The sequence below is a fragment of the Pseudonaja textilis genome, chromosome 7 (assembly GCF_049901715.1).
Source record: "Pseudonaja textilis isolate UNSWEBS1 chromosome 7, rPseTex1.2, whole genome shotgun sequence".
NCBI lineage: Eukaryota > Metazoa > Chordata > Lepidosauria > Squamata > Elapidae > Pseudonaja > Pseudonaja textilis.
Window position 1 is genome coordinate 59,851,591 of NC_141996.1, and position 16,949 is coordinate 59,868,539.

At 35.9% G+C, this 16,949-nt stretch overlaps 1 protein-coding gene across 4 annotated transcripts in view; it reads right to left on the bottom strand.

The window, feature by feature from the left end:
- CYBB (cytochrome b-245 beta chain) overlaps nt 1-16,949 on the bottom strand; it is a 52,965-nt gene that overhangs the window by 16,049 nt on the left and 19,967 nt on the right. The window contains exons 1-7 of one of the 4 annotated variants that reach the window (XM_087937778.1): nt 14,324-14,432; nt 12,869-12,964; nt 10,068-10,101; nt 5,350-5,434; nt 4,137-4,282; nt 3,738-3,928; nt 227-356 (exon numbers count right to left, since the gene is read on the bottom strand). In XM_087937778.1, coding sequence (XP_087793904.1) covers nt 227-356; nt 3,738-3,928; nt 4,137-4,282; nt 5,350-5,434; nt 10,068-10,101; nt 12,869-12,912 — 630 coding nt within the window. In that variant the 5' untranslated portion in view covers nt 12,913-12,964; nt 14,324-14,432. Of the gene's footprint in view, nt 1-226; nt 357-3,737; nt 3,929-4,136; nt 4,283-5,349; nt 5,435-10,067; nt 10,179-12,868; nt 12,965-14,323; nt 14,433-16,949 lie in introns of those variants that run through there. The other 3 variants (XM_026713662.2, XM_087937779.1, XM_087937777.1) reach the window with 3 other exon arrangements.

Below are 16,949 nucleotides of genomic sequence, written 5' to 3' on the forward strand. Positions count from 1 at the left end.
AGAGATGTTGTCCTTTGTCTGAAACTATTCTTGAACATATCAATGAAAAGATGTTAACATCAAATACTTATAATAATGTTCATATAAGTTATGGTCTGATTGAACCCTCAACTGTTTTCTCTAACTTTCCTTTTTTCAGCAAACTCTAACATTAACATTAAAAATTCAGCAGTCTTTACAGTTGTATGGTTTTGTTTTGTTTTTAAAAGGAAGCAAGAGATCATACCATGGGAGGATTTCCAGCAAACTGTGGTTTAGGACATGAAGATATTTTCCCCCAGACTGTGTAATTTTTGGCACAATCTTTTGGTTTATGCACCCCAAAGCTCTCAGGGGTCTGCCTCCGTACAATTCTTCTGCAAAAACAAACAAACAAAAAACCAAGCATTAGTAGCAATAATACTGATCCATTGTAAAAACATCCACAGCAATTAAACAAAAAGCATGGCAGGAATATTTGCACTAATTCTGAAAACAGCATATTGATGGAATATATATTTATTGATATATATTTCCCATGATAATCACTCATCATAATTCAGACATTTGTACCAATCCATGGTATAATTATGGCATGTTAAACATGCCACATATCTTGCGGTTTATATATCATACTACATCAAAATGAACAAATATTGTGTCATAGTGCAATATGTGAACTACGAACAGTATGTTCTATTGCTTATTAAATAATTGTAATTTATGTACCTACATTTTAGCTACTTTCTAGTCCATATATATGGGCTATGTAATTTAAACAGTTGCATATTTAGAACAACAACCAATCCCATTACAGGTGAAATTCAAAAAATTTTGAATATCATGCAAAAGTTCATTTATTTCAGTAATGCAACTTAAAAGGTGAAACTAATATATGAGATAGACTCATTACATGCAAAGCAAGATAGTTCAGGCTGTGATTTGTCATAATTGAGATAATTATGGCTTACAACTCATGAAAACCCCAAATCCACAATCTCAGAAAATTAGAACATTACATGCAATCAATAAAACAAGGATTGTACATACAACAATATTGGACCTCTGAAAAGTATAAGCATGTATATGTATTCAGTACTTGTACTTTTGCAGCAATTACTGCCTCAATGCGGCGTGGCATGGAAGCTATCAGTCTGGCACTGCTGAGGTGTTATGGAAGACCAGGATGCTTCAATAGGGGCCTTCAGCTTTTCTGCATTGTTCAGTCTCATGTCTCTCATCTTTCTCTTGGCAATGCCCCATAGATTCTCTATGGGGTGCAGGTCAGGCAAGTTTGCTGGCCAATCAAACACAGTAATCCCACGGTCATTGAACCAGGTTTTGATGCTTTTGGCAGTGTGGGCAAGTGCCAAGTCCTGCTGGAAAATGAAGTCAGCATCCCCATAAAGCTCATATGCAGAAGGAAGCATGAAGTGCTCCAAAATCCCCTGGTAGATGGTTGTGTTGACCCTGGACTTAATGAAGCACAATGGACCAACACCAGCAAATGACATGGCTCTGCAAATCAACACAGACTGTGGAAACTTCACACCGGACTTCAAGCATCTTGCAGTGTGTGCCTCTCCATTCTTCCTCCAGACTCTGGGTCCTTGGTTTCCAAATGAGACACAAAAGTTGCTCTCATCAGAAAAGAGGACTTTGGACCACTGAGCAAAACACCAGGTCTGTTTTTCTTTAGCCTGGGTAAGACGTTTCTGACGTTGTTTGTTGTTCAGGAGTGGCTTGACAAGAGGAATACGACATTTGAAGCCCATATCCAGGATCTGTCTGTGTGTGGTGGCTCTTGATGCACTGACTGCAGCCTCAGTCCACTCCTTGTGAAAGTCTTTTCCTGACAATCCTCTCCAGGCTGTGGTCATCCCTGCTGCTTGTGCACCTTTTTCTTCCACACTTTTCCCTTCCACATAACTTTCTATTAATGTGCTTTGATACAGCACTTTGGGGACATCCAATTTCTTTTGCAAGTACCTTTTGAGGCTTTCCCTCCTTATGGAGGGTGTCAATGATGGTTTTCTGTACAACTGTCAGGTCAGCAGTCTTTCCCATGATTGTGCTTCCTACTGAACCAGACTGAGAGACCATTTAAAGGCTCTGGAATCCTTTGCAGGTGTTATGGCTTAATTAGCTGATTAGAGTGGGACACTTTGAGCCTAGAATATTGAACCTTTTCACAATATTCTAATTTTCTGAGATTGTAGATTTGGGGTTTTCATGAGCTGTAAGCCATAATCATCTCAATTTTGACAAATCACGGCTTGAACTTTCTTGTTTTCCATGTAATGAGTCTATCTCATATATTAGTTTCACCTTTTAAGTTGCATTACTGAAATAAATGAACTTTTGCACAATATTCTAATTTTTTGAGTTTCACCTGTATCTTCAAGTTCAGAGTTAAAAAGCAAAACATTATGGAAGAAGCCCATTCATATTAGCTGTTTCAGGAGTCCACATTCCGTTATTTTGAAGTATAACTATATCAGCCCCAGACTGCATGACCTATAGTCCTATATGACCTATAGTCTATAGAAGGAACTATAGTCAAAAGCAGGGCTCCCAAACTTTTGGACACCTGGGACTGGTTCCACAGAGAAAGGTTTTTCTGTGGACTGGAAGGGGTATGGTTTCACATGCTACCTGCATCTCACGGATAGGGCTTCGCTTGTTTGCAAAACCCAGTTTCTGGCATGCCACAGATTGGTACCAGTGCATAAATCAGGGGTTGGGGACGCTTGGTCTAAAACCATCAGGTTAAAAATGATTCTATTATAAGAGCTTCCGGTTAGGGTCCCTTGGCAATGGACCAAAATCTGCGATTGTCTGCAGTTTCGGTCTGTGCCTGCTGCTGGAGGGCCCCGATCTACCTGATTTGGGGCTGAAGCCACCCTGTAGAGGTGGCAGAGAAAGGGGAGAATGCCAGCTGAGGGAACCACATTCCCCCTCCTCGGTGAGGCATAAAACTCCTCTCCATAGGCGGATGCAGCGGTGGCCAAAATGGCCATCACAAAGAGGAAGATCTGACCGGACAAGAATCGTGCAGGAGCAGAGGAGGACAGCTTGAGTGACTGGGCTAAGCAGGATTAACATCTGAACACAAGGTACCCTGGAGCTATAATACTTAAGAATTCTTTGGAAAAGACTTTTAAAGCTGCAGCAAAGAAGGGGGGGGGGAGATCCTGACACTAAATAGGCAAACTTAAAGCTGAAATCGAAAGTGTCAAAAGGCAAACAAGGACCTTTTTAAACTTAAAAGCCAAAAAAGAAAAAAAAGCGGAAGAAGGGGAAAAGGGGGTGGAACTTGGACATACTAAAGAGTGCCACCTGATGCTAAAAGAAATTAATGTGAACTTTTAAAAGACTTTTAAAAACTAACAAAGTAAATGAAATTTTGCTACAATCAAAATGAAAGTTGAGCTTGGAACTTAGTATTAATTTTGGTTTAGTATAAATTAATGATTTAGTATTAATAATTATAAATATTATGTTGAGAAAATACTATTATTATATGAACCCTACTAATGAACGTTATTATGACTAACTGTAACCAGACAACACAGTTTATATAGACATTGAAATTGTTGCTCTTTTTTACATAGTAAAAATAAAAAAAAATGAAAAAAAATGATTATATTACAGACTTCAGTCATTTATTGTTCTGTTAGATTGTCCTAAGAAAGTCCCTTTGATACTGTCTCTAGGCCGTTCTTGAATGTGATATCTGAATAAGTGCAAATACTTACCCAAATCCATGGATGACAAGACCAGCAAAAAAAATAACAAAGAGATGATGAATAAACCAGAATACTTCAAAGTATGATCTGCGAATGGTTTTGGTAGATGATGTGATAATTAGTATTAAACACAATGTAATGATAACGCCACTGAGCCCAGCCAAAGTTGTAAATGCCACATAGAGGCCACCAATAGGGTTCTGGAAAGGAAAAATCAGGTTGATATAATCATACCAAACACATCCATTCTGACAAGAGTTGTATAATTTCTCTTGCTTTAAAACCAAGAAACAATATCCCAAGAAAAAGTATTATGTTAGGGTAGCAATGATTATAAGGAAAAATAAAATCTTTCTGTATGCATGCATGAGAAACAATAATCCTCTGGTTTTTCTCCCATCTCCTTACCAAAAATCTTTTTCTGGCAAAATTCAGGTAAGTTTCACCTGACTGGTCACCCAGATCAGACAATGCAGCCTTAATGGTTCCATTTTCTTCAGTGCGTGCATCCACTAATCTTTCAACGTTAAATAAATGTGCAATTGTATGGATTGCTGGCAATAAATAAAAATAAATAAAAAGCAGGATAGAAAATACATATTAACATATTAAAGAGATAAATCAGTTTTCAAATGGTTTGTTTTTTCATATGGAAAGGGGCTTTTTTGCTAACTATTTTGAGAACTGAAACATCCCATGAAATATAAAAACAACTCTATAAGACACATACTTTACAGATATAGGTCATTTTGTTTCTACTCAAGTTGTATACATAATTATTTTAATTACATTATTTTTCTTCTGTTGTAATGAGGTGGCTTTTTAAAATTAAACTGTAAATGGTTTTCTGCAAAATTTGAAAAAGTAGACATTTGTTTGGAAATAAATGTAAAATGTTTGGAAATAAGTATTAAATAACCCATGAAATTTGACAGCAAGGTAGAATAAGTGCCTTTAATGCTGAAAGAATATGACATGACATGACAAAGATATCTTGCTAGCACATATTCACAATAATGAAAAACTGCTAAAGCCCCAGTAAATTTGTATCAAGCTATTATGTTCTGTTTCTTTCTACTTTCTTTGAAACAAAAAGTTCACAAAGCTATTTCTTTTTAATGTTTTGTATAAGAATAGATGACCTGAGGCATCTAAAATTAAATATAATTATATAGAATAAACTTTTATTTAATTCATCCTCTGCGTGCTTGATAGTTGCCAATCTGAATTTCTATACTGTAATAAATCATGGCTTACTTAATCATAATTTGTTGACTATGATTGGATTTGTGCAGCAGAGAAAGCTAAAAGCCATGTTTTATAAAGCAGAATGGACAAGTTCATTCAATATCCAACTGTATTGCGGTTTAGCAAATGGACTAGCACTTATGATATTACCTAAGAGTGGTAATGAAACATCTGGCAAAAAAACCAACCAAGCTCAGAGAGCACCAAGGATCCCACAACTCAACCCTGAGCTACAAATATTCTCTTCTATCAGTTTAACAAATGTTTTGTCTTTTTTATTTCTCATGCCTTTCCAGAAACTTGTTCTTTCAGTATGAGTTTTGCTCATTAAACTGATGAGACTTTGAATAAAATAGGACTTTGGAACACCCACCAGTATGTAGTGCAATCATCCAGGCTACCAGTTTGTGAAATGTGAGGTTTCTGTCCAACTGTCTTCTGACACGCACTGAGCAACACTAGAGATTCAAAAGAAAAAGTGAAATACAACAATACTGTCCGTCTCTCCTGGTTTTCTCTTCTGAGTTTGAAGGCTATCTACCCATTCTTGGGCTGATACTGAACAATACCGCATAAAGTTTGCTGACCCCTTGCCAATTGCTACCTGCCTCCACTAAATCTATTTCAGGCCCTATCCAATGAGGAGGCCTTGACTGTGAATGTGCCTATAAGGCTATAAAGCAACATTTATTTATTTGTTTGATTGATTTGTCAATCGCTTACAAGATAATAAATAAAAGTATAAACATGAGTAAGAATACAGGAAATAGGTATGAATAAATGGGGACAATAGAACAGGGATGGTAGGCACGATGGTGCATTTATGCACACCCCTTACAGACCTCTTAGGAATGGGGTGAGGTCAATAGTGGTTAGCTTGAGGTTAAAGGAGTGGGGGGTTAGAGGATGTAACAACAGAGTCAGGTAGTGCATTCCAGGCATTGACTACTCTGTTACTGAAGTTGCACTTTCTGCAATCAAGTTTGAAGCGGTTAACATTGAGTTTGTATCTGTTGTCTGCTCTTGTGGTTGAAGCTGAAGTAGTCACTGACTGGTAGGACATTGTAGCAGATAATTTTGTGTGCCTCGCTTAAGTCTAACCATAGGTGGCGTAGTTCAAAGTTGTCCAAGCCCAAAATCTCAAGCCTGGTGATATAGGATATTCTGTTGCGAGAAGAGGAGTGTTGTACTCTTCTCGTAAAATACTTCTGGACTCGCTCGATTGTATTAATGTCTGATATGCAGTGTAGATTCCAGACTGATAAGCTGTATTCGAGTATTGGTCTAGCAAAAGTTTTGTATGCTCTAGTTAGCAATTCGATATTTATGGAAGAGAAGCTTTGTAAGATTAGATTTACAACTCTTAATGCCTTTTTGGCAATGCTGTTACAGTGAGCTCTGGTGCTTAGGTCATTTGATATGAGAACTCCAAGTGAGTGAGGATCATCAACGAGGTCATATCCGCCTAGTTTGTATTTGGTGTACTGATATATGTAGGACAGAGCATTTGTTGGTCGAGATTTGGAGTTGCCAGATGTTGATTATTCAGACATATAATCAAGGTCGCTTTGAAGGATAGTAACATTGTCAGTGGTGTTGAATAGTTTTATGTCATTCGCAAAGAGGACACAGTTGCTTATAAGGTGATAGCAAAAGTCATTTATATAGAGTATAAAGAGTGTGGGTCCTAGAACGCTGCCTTGGGGGACACTGCTGTTAACTGGAGCAGGGTTTGATATAGCGCTCCCTATTTTTACTCTTTGTTGCCTGTTTGACAGGAATGCAGTAATCCACTTACGGAGGGATCCAGAAATGCCGTAAGAGTTTAGTTTTAACAGTAGTTTGTCGTGTACCACTGAATCAAAGGCTTTGCAGAAGTCTATGTAAATTGCGTCTTTAGCTTTACCCTGGCCGAGTAGAGTAGTCCATATGTTTTTGCAGTGTAGGAGTTGTAGGTTGATTAAATTGGGGGGCACACGATTTCAGGCAACTTCTGGTGAAGGTGGAGGTTTTAAAAGGATCTAAAAGGTGATAAGCTCTCCAGAGGCAAGAACCTCACCATCCTTGTTGGGCGCCATCTTCTTCTCCTATTCTTCTATTCTTGCCAGAGGTAAATGCCACCCAAAACCGATACACTTTCTTTCTTCTTCTCTTCCATTCTGGAGCTATCCCAACCTTTCAGCAGCTTCGGTGGCTGTTTTTCTCTTCTAGCTTTAAATTATCATTACCTACACCTCTCCTTTTTATTCATCTGGATGGACAATGGAAGTGCTAAAACAATGCACACTAAAATTATGGAGTAGTTAAGGAGCAATAAATTGAAGTTTAATCTGGACAAAATGTATGTAGTGTTAATAGATGTTTTACATGTCTGGGTATATTATTTTCAATTTGTTCTGGAAAAGTTGTATTCCCTCTGAATCCATTGTTTTTATTGGGTACACAAGAGTTCCTATGGCAAAAAGTGATTTCTTGCAACTTACATTAGTGTGTATGGCCTTTACTGTGTATAGCCTTTACTGTAGCTCTGATATAGCAGTTCATACCTCGATAACTTCATATTTATACTTATTTACAATATGTTTTATATGAAGTGACCTTGAAACTCAATTAACACAGAATACTGCATTGAGAATACTGGTGTTATAAAGATATTGTATTGATTTTATTTAATCTTCTCACTTAATTTCTAGTCACAGGTAAGATGCAAGTCATAATTGATCAGGATTTTCATTGTTTGGGACCACAGTATCTAAGAATTCCTCCTTCCTTTTTTAAAAAAAACAACTATATTTTAAGGCTGGAAGATAAAAACTAACAAGAACTAATAATAAGAAAAAGAGCAGAAGAAAAAAAGAGTAAAGAAACAGAGAGAGACAACAAAATAAAAAATAAACAGAAATACAAAAAAGAGAGAATGACTTCTTACTTCTTTTACAACAGATGTACAATATATCACAGAAGTGAGTACACCCCCTCACATTTTGTAAATATTTAAGTATATCTTTTCATGTGACAAGAAGAAATGACACTTGGCTGCAATGTAAAGTAGTCAGTATACAGCTTGTATAACAGTATAAATGAGCTACCCTCTCAAAATAATGCAACACACAACCATTAATGTTTAAACTGCTGGCAACAAAAGTGAGTACACTCCTAAGTGATAATGTCCAAATGGGGCCCAAAGTGTCAATATTTTGTGTGGCCACCATTAATTTCCAGCACTGACTTATAACCCTCTTGGCCAGAGTTCACCAGAGCTTCACAGGTTGCCACTGGAGTCCTCTTCCACTCCTCCATGATGATGTCATGGAGCTGGTGGATGTTAGAGTCCTTGCACACCTCCACCTTCCATTTCAGGATGCCCCAGATGCTCAGTAGGGTTTAGGTCTGGAGATATGCTTGGCCAGTCCATTACCTTTACCTTCAGCTTCTTTAGCAAGGCAGTTGTCATTTTGGAGGTGTGTTTGGGGTCATTATGTTGAAATACTGCCCTGTGGCCCAGTCTCCGAAGGGAGGGGAACATGCTCTGCTTCAGTATGTCACAGGACATGTTGGCATTCATGATTCCCTCAGTGAACTGTAACTCCCCAGTGCCAGCAGCACTCATTGGTATATCTTGTTTCTCTTTACCTTCCTTCTTCAATAAGCTCTTCCAACATTCAGTTGAGCTCTATGTTTGGTTTGGTTTAGGATAATTTTAAATTAGGACCAGTATGTCCCTATCCTTAGTTTGCTTTTTGCACTTCTTTGCAGTGTTTCCTAACCTGGCATTCTTCAGATATATTGATTTCAATTTCCAGAATTCACCAGACAGTGTTCAGAGAATTTTGGAAGTTGAGATCCACACTTCTAGAAATGCACAGCTTGGAGAACACTGGTTTTCCCCTTACAATCAATGAGGTATGAGGAAATAATACTTTTAAAAGTTGGAAAAACAAGTCAGAACAAACTATTTAAGTCTGATCATACTCAGCAGTGGGATTCAAATTTCTTAACAACTGGTTCTGTGGGCATGGCCTAATTTGTGGTTGTGGCTTGATGGCCATGTAACTGGCTAGACGTGGCTTATATGTAAATATTATAAATATTTATGTAAATATTTAATTTTTTAATTAAAAAAAGCAACTTTTGCTCAAAATCAGGCAAGGCAGGCAGACAGATTGAGTTGCTCACAGAATCACAGATTCACTCAGAGATCTACCATTCTGCAATCTGCTACCTGAGTCTGACACATAAAATTTGCTTGCAAGCAAACTCATAAAATTAACTCACAATACACCATGTATGTAAATATTGATTTTTTTTATAAAAAAAGAACTTTTACCCAAAATCAGGCCAAGCAGGCAGGCAGATTGAATTGCTCACAGAATCACAGATTCACTCAGATCTATTATTCTGCAATCTACTACCTGAGTCTGCACTGAAAAATAGAAGCTTCAGTCCTAAGGAAGGTTCAGCTCTGCTTTTAGATTAGCTAGAAAGCAAGAAATCCAACAGCAGAACAGCTGATGGTCAGGGAGGAAAAAAAGGAAAAATAGCAACTTACCAAACATAGGCAAGTTGAATGGCGTGCATGCCAGGTAAGGAGGTGAGTGGGCAGGGTTGGAAGGGGAGGGGCCGGCCAGTGGCACAATTTGCCAATTCTCTGAACTGCGCAGAATCATAACTGGTTCTATTGAACCTGTCCGACCAGGTAGAATCCCATCCCTGATCATACTGTTTGTATTTAAGACTAACTAGTTTGTTTATGAATTGTTTAGAAAATCATGACTAAAACAAACCATAGCTTAGTATGCATGAATAAACCTATTTTTTAGCTTTATGTCTTTATAGTTGATTTACCACATTGATTAAGAAAAGCCTGGCTTATATGATGTTTGATCCAGTCAGTAACTGGGTGGGCATAAGAGTCCTTTTCAATGAATTTCAGCTGTGCAAAGAAGTCAGAACCATGTTCAGTGAAAGTTCACTCACTAGCACAACATTTGTATTAATAATAGGTAATTTACAAGATTAAAAGAACAGAAGACAACCCTCATTTGCTTAGGATTATTATTATTTTTTTCATTAAAAATAATAAATACTTACTGCACTTGAGCCTCTGAGAAAGGAAAGCAGATTTCTACAGACAGGAAGCAGAATTAATAGGCAGTTGAAATTCAGACATGCTGCAGGTGCCCGGGCCAATGCCAAATAAGGCTAAACATCAGACAATGGATCAAAATTAACCAAGCAATATCATTTAAGGATACATTGAAACAGAACTAAAAACCCTAATGGGTTGGGTTTCCTACGCAGAAGGGAGAATCAACATTATATAGGGACTATGGGTGTTGTCAAGCTATTCTAGCAGACCTGGCCAATACAATTAATAGAAAGGGATGCTGGGAATTGTAATTTAGCAACATCTAAAAAGCCATGAGTTTTTGGGGAGCCATTTACAAAAACCTATTGCAATATATTTGAATATGAAGAGAATATGAAAAGAGGATTAATTCTGAAATAAATACTAACTGCAAACTAATGTATACCAAGAAACTTTGCATAGTTGGCATAACATAGACTAACTGAAGGTCACAATATTGGTTCTAAGAGACAAAGTGAGATTATTGAAATTCAAAGCTTCTATGGAGGCAAGGCTATGTCTGATGACTAACACCTCAGCTTATTTTAAATGATCCTATGGATGACCATCTTGTCCAGAAGAAAGGTTATCAGAAGATGGAGCATGGAGGAAAAGAACACCATAGCACTGCTTAAACACAATTTCGGAAGAAAGGTATTTTAAGAGGAACAAAGGTGGTTTCTCCTGAGACTCTAACGATTGCATAGTGTCCCTGTAACTGTACAATGTTGTTTTTGGTGGCACTCTGTTTTGTGGGTTTTACCCTTCTTATCCAGTAACTTTCTCTTTCCTCCACTCTTAAAACATTTCTGCTCAATTCAAAAATCATTGATTTGTTGTAATTTTGGAATTAGTTTCCCTTCAGAACTTCAAGACACTTTCATTTGCTTTTAGACTAATAAAAGGGGAGAAATGACTGTTTTTTTTTCTGCAGCAAGGATGTCCAACCTGGCTGGGGAATTCTGGGATTGAAGTCTACAAGTCTTAAAGTTCCCAAAGTTGGACACCCTGCTATACAGCCTGCATTGCTCTATATCTACCTAGCTAGCTAGTACTAAACCAGATGAATTTGAAATGTACTCTTATTACTATTTCCCTTTGTGTCTTGCTCAAACTCTGCTTCCAATTCCTGCATAAAGCAAGAAGAATTGGGTTCTTGATGGGGCAATACTCTTCAGCAACACTTAAGAATATTTTCCGGAAGACTGCTCTCCCCTTCTAGTAGTGGCTGATGCCAGATTCTTCCCACTAGAGGGGGGAGGGAGGAGAGGAGAAATAAATGAATCCTGATGCACCAGACATTGTTTCTTCTGTTTTGTAATAGATGTAACAGAATTTCCAATAACTTCATTTTGGGAGGTGGATAACAAGGATTATTTTTAAACAAGGAGTGTTATATTTGGTTTACTTGACCATTAATATGAAGTGGAAAGACAAAAAAAGGGAAATAGGCTTGAACAGTGACTTCTAAGATTGCTTAATAGATGGCTGCATTTTATAACAGTCAAGCTGAAACAAAGTTGCAACATTTCAGAGAAAAAGATACTGACTTTTTATCAGGGAAGAATATTCTATATATGTATCTAGATTTTCACTCTCAGCATATCATACTGTATTATTTATTCCTGGTATATTTTCAGAAAAAAAAAACCCTTGGTCTGTTAAAATTAACAGCAGAGGAAGCAATAATTAGAGTTTATGGGGAAAAGTTAAATCTAACTTTTAGGGCTTCTGATCAGGATCCCTGGCTGGGACTGGGCTTAACTTTGCTCTCCCCGGTAGTTTCTCTCTTGCTAAAAGAAGCAAGGAAAAGTATTTTGCATATGCCAGCATTACTGAGAAGAAAGTTGCCAAAGTTTTTTCCCAAAGCAAAGAGAAACATTGAGGGCTTAACTAGACCTCTTCAAACTGCACAGAAAATGGCTACAATCACAGGTGGGTTCTCAATCAATCCAATTGTCATTTGGATGACAACAGAAAAAAATCTTACTGTCAAATTTGGGGGGAAATGAAGCATTGCTAATAACCTACAAATTATGAGAGAGTACACCAGTGTTTCTCAACCTTAGTAATGTTAAGATGTGTGGACGTTAAGTCCCAGAATTCCCCAGCCATTTAGCAAATTTAAGATATGTGCTTGAAGCTGCCTGAGAAATTCTGGGAATGCTAAATGACACATCTTGAAATTGGTAACCACTGAAGTTGATTCTTAACAGAGGGCAGGCATGGTTGGGAATGAATACAGCCAAAGGAACTTAAGATCTCATCAATATAGAATAAATTGTTTGTCAAAAGGAGAGAACCAGAAGACTAAGCTTGAAGCACTATTATCTATAGATTCAGGGAGATAAACTTCCTGGAGCTATCTTTATCTGCATCTTAAAATTAATAGATTCAATTGTGAACCCCTGGACTTTACTGTAAATGAATGGCTATTTTGGTTAACTCTGTGGGAGTTCTCTGAGAAACTTCTGGCATTAATAACCTTGTGCCATACAGACTTTATATACAACATTACTAAAGAACAGCTGAGGAGGAAGACTTGTTATTCAATGTGGTCATTTGCCTGCTTTCTCTTGTGGATTTGTAGAAGATATCACAAGTATTGTTTTTTAGACTTATCACCTTGAAAAGTTAGAACTGGCAATATAAATCAGAGATGCACATTTTGAGCTGCAATTAGCAGCAATATCCAATAAACATTAGAACAATGATGAAGTACACTGAAATATGGGAACAAACAGCATGTGATTGTAGGACTTACCCCAAGAAGTTCTCTTGTATAGTAGTACAGCGGCCCTTTATCATATATTAAGTAGTAATACCAAAAGAGAAAAACATTTAAACCCAGCCATACCAGCTGAAAGAAGAAAAACATGGCCTAAAATTATTTTCAGGACTTTACTATAATTGTAAGATCTAGTGATCAGAATAAGTTTCTGGAAACTCTAGCCCAGATTTTGGAAAAAGCAGCAAAGTCAAAAGGTTATGCACCCCAATTTGAACCAATTCTACTTTTAACAGTTACATTCAACAGTGAGTCCAAATAGGACAATTATATTGCATTATAGTCCATGCAGGCTGGGCTTCTTTCCCCAAGTGCAAAGTATGCACTTTTCATTCCAGGTAGTCCTCACCTTACAACAGTTCATTTAGTCATCATTCAAAGTTACAATGGCACTGAAAAAAAGTGGCTTATGACTGTTTTTTCACATGACCATTGCAGGACCCCATGGCCATGTGATCAAAATTCAAACACTTTACAGGTGCTGTTTTTAAATTTCAACTCACATCCACAACCTAACTGTGAGCAATAGAATAGCACTGGCTACTGTTAATAGTGGTGCTGCTGTTTAACATCCTGACCCCTTCTCTAGCAGAGGCAAGATGGTGACTATACCCTGATTTTCTCAAAGACTAATTATAGCCATGTTAAATGCAGTTGAGCTTTCTCAAAATTAAGTGGAACATCTTAAAATCCTACCCTTCATAGGGAGGGGAGGGGGGTTAACATTGTCAATTTCATTAACTTTGTTTGCTTACTGATCAAGCTCTTTAATTATATTTTAGTATTCTTCAAAAGTTGCACAGAAAGCTAGTCCACATTTTGGAATCTACCTGGAAACCTGACCTTTTGTTATATGTGACTAGTAACATAGATCATTACTTAGTTCTGAAGGAAATATCTACAACAATACATAATGAGAAATTATATGAAATTCAGTAAACCACGGTCTCGTGGTCCAGCCTAGTTTTATACTAATTCAAAAAAAAAAAAAAACCGTTAGTATTATACTGGTATCCAAAAAAGTATTCAAAACTAGCTGGTTGAGAAAAAAGACACAATTAAAGGCATAAATAAAATGTCTACTCACATAACTCACATAACAATTTATAATAATTTATAAAAGGCACCTATTTCTTTTGCAAGCCCTTAAATTGCTACCACCCTTTAACTAAACTTAAAAATTTTACAAATCATATTTATTTCCTATTTTTTCCAACAGAACAGTTCATATTTCATTGAGAGGTCTCTATATTTAATTGTTTTTAAAGCTATAACACACTTCCTGTTTAAATACTGCATATATTAAAACTACAATGCATTCAAAACAGGAAAACAATTTTAGATTTTTGCACCTCTTGAATTGAAGATGCTTTTATAAAATTAAATGGATTTTAGCTCTGGTAAATTGAAATGCATAACGAATATACTTACAATGACAAATATGGAAAGCCCCTCGTTCTCTACCCAGTTACCCATGATGACAATGAGAACTGTTATGAATCTGAGCTGAGTTTGATTATCATATAGTATGTGTTTTTTTCGCCTCCAGAAAAGGAAGTGAAAACTAAGGCTTGCAACAATCTGTTTCCTTATTTCATCTTACATGCATTAGATACATGTGTTCAGAATAATGTCCACCCTTCTCTCCTTAAAAATTCATACTTAAATTCAAATCTCAATTATTGCAGATGCATCTCTTTAGAACAGAGCATGCTTGTTCTAGCAATGTTATAATATCCATCACAGAGTTGTGATATCAGATTTACTATAAATTGTTTTTATTTATATATAATTGTTCAAAACAAGGTATTATTCAGAATTGCAATTCTTTCTGGCATTAGATAATACCTATTTCATTCACCTAGGTCTTTTAAAGAATGTAATCATATTGGTGATCTGGTTTTACTGTTTGAAATCTGAGTGTTACCGTAGAATTGATCAAAAAGTTCTTTTTGATCAATTCTGATCATTTTATTTTGTCCTTTGATTAAATGTGAGTTGGCGTGATTATAATCAGGAAGCAGATCTCGGCATCATAGTAGATAGCCTGTTTACAGTGTGAATACAGTGAATGGTTGCTGTAAATAAAAGGCAAGTTTCATGTTTCAAATCATTGGAAAGGGAACTGAAAAATAAAATGTGGATACATTAATTCCCCCTTTTTTTTTGAAAACAGTTTTATTAATTTTAACAACAAACAAAAACACATAAAACATAAAAACATCATCCTTTCCTTCATGAGTTTACAGACAGTGTATCGGTTGGTTTATCACTTTTTTTTGTGCATCCATTTCATAGTCTCCATTGTAGTTATATTGCATAATAACTCATATTATCAATCAACAATTATATAGCCTGATATCATTATTAAACAATTATTTGACTATAATTTTATTAATTCATACTTTAGCGAGATAACTAGTTTACTTAATTTATTTTATAGCAAATCATAAAGTCATAGCAAGTCTATCTTAATAAAATTTTATAAAGATAATATCATAGAAAAAAAGGAAATGTGTATTCATTGTTTCCTAAGGTTCTAAATATTCTATTATTATATTTTATTATCTAACCATTGATAGAAAAAGTCCCAAACTTCATAGAATTGTTTATCTTCTTGTTCTCTAATTTCAAATGTCCATCTACTCATTTCAGCACATCCCAATATTTTCTTAATAATTTCTTCCTGTGATGGTATTTTCTCACTCTACCAATTTTTAGCAAATACAATCCTAGCCGCTGTTAATACATTTACAATCAAATATTTCAAATTTTTATTGTATGTATCAGGTAAGATTCCCAATAAAAAAATCTCTGGTTTTAAATCTATATGTTTCTTTGTCATTTTTTCCAACCATATACGAATTTTAGTCCAATATTTTCTAGCGTCCTCACAAGTCCACCACATATGATAATATGAACCAGGTATCTGATGACATTTCCAACACTTTTCAGATTTATTCTTGAACATTCTTGCTATTCTTGTTGGGGGAAAATGCCACCTGTAAAACATCTTATACAAATTTTCTTTATATGCTGTTGACATTGTCATTTTATAATTTTGAGACCACAATTTTTGCCATTTCTCTAAATCAATCCCATATCCAAAATTCTTCCCCCAAGCAATCATCATTTCTTTAACTTGTTCTTCCACTAGTTTAATTTCCAGTAAATAACCATATAGTTTTTTAATCACTTTTTCAACAGTACCTGTCAAAATCTTATCTAAGTCAGTCAATTTATCATAAAATCCCTCTGTTTTAGAATCTTTAACATACCTTGAGTGTATTTGCGCATATGAAAACCAATTCATCTTTATACCTTGTTCTTCTAAGTTTTGCATCGTTTTAAGTTCACCCTTTTTCATCCAATATTTCCCCATATCTGTTTGTTCCTTCTTGTATATTATAGGATAAGAAAAAGCTTCAATAGTTGATAACCAAACTGGGATTTTCAAATAACATTGTCTCTTAATTTTCTCCCAGTTTAACCATAAAGACTCCCGTATACAATGCCTTCTAAAATAGCCCTGCGATTTAGTTCCCTTGTACCACAGAAAAGCGTGCCAGCCCAGTAATAGATCATGTCCTTCTAGTGTCAACAATCTAGTCTTTCTTAATGTTATCCATTCTTTAGCCCACATCAAATTTGCAGCTTGATAATACAACTCCCAATTAGGAAGGCCAAATCCTCCTCTAATTCTAGCATCTTGTAGAAGTTTTAATTTTATTCTCGCTTTCTTACCTTGCCATATATACTTAAAACACAATTTTATTTAAATCTTCAAAATAATCTTTGCCAAGCCTAATTGGTATTGTTTGAAACAAATATAAAATTCTGGGTAAAATATTCATCTTGATTGTTGAAATTCTGCCTATCAATGACAGTTGTAGGTTTTCCCATTTCTTCAAATCAAGTGCTATCTGCTGTTTGAGTTTAATATAATTATTCTCTTTCAATGTAGTGCATCTTGACGTCAAATATATTCCCAAATACTTAACTTTATTCATAACTTGAATTTTCAATAGGTCTGTGAGCTCTTCTCTTTGTCTTAATA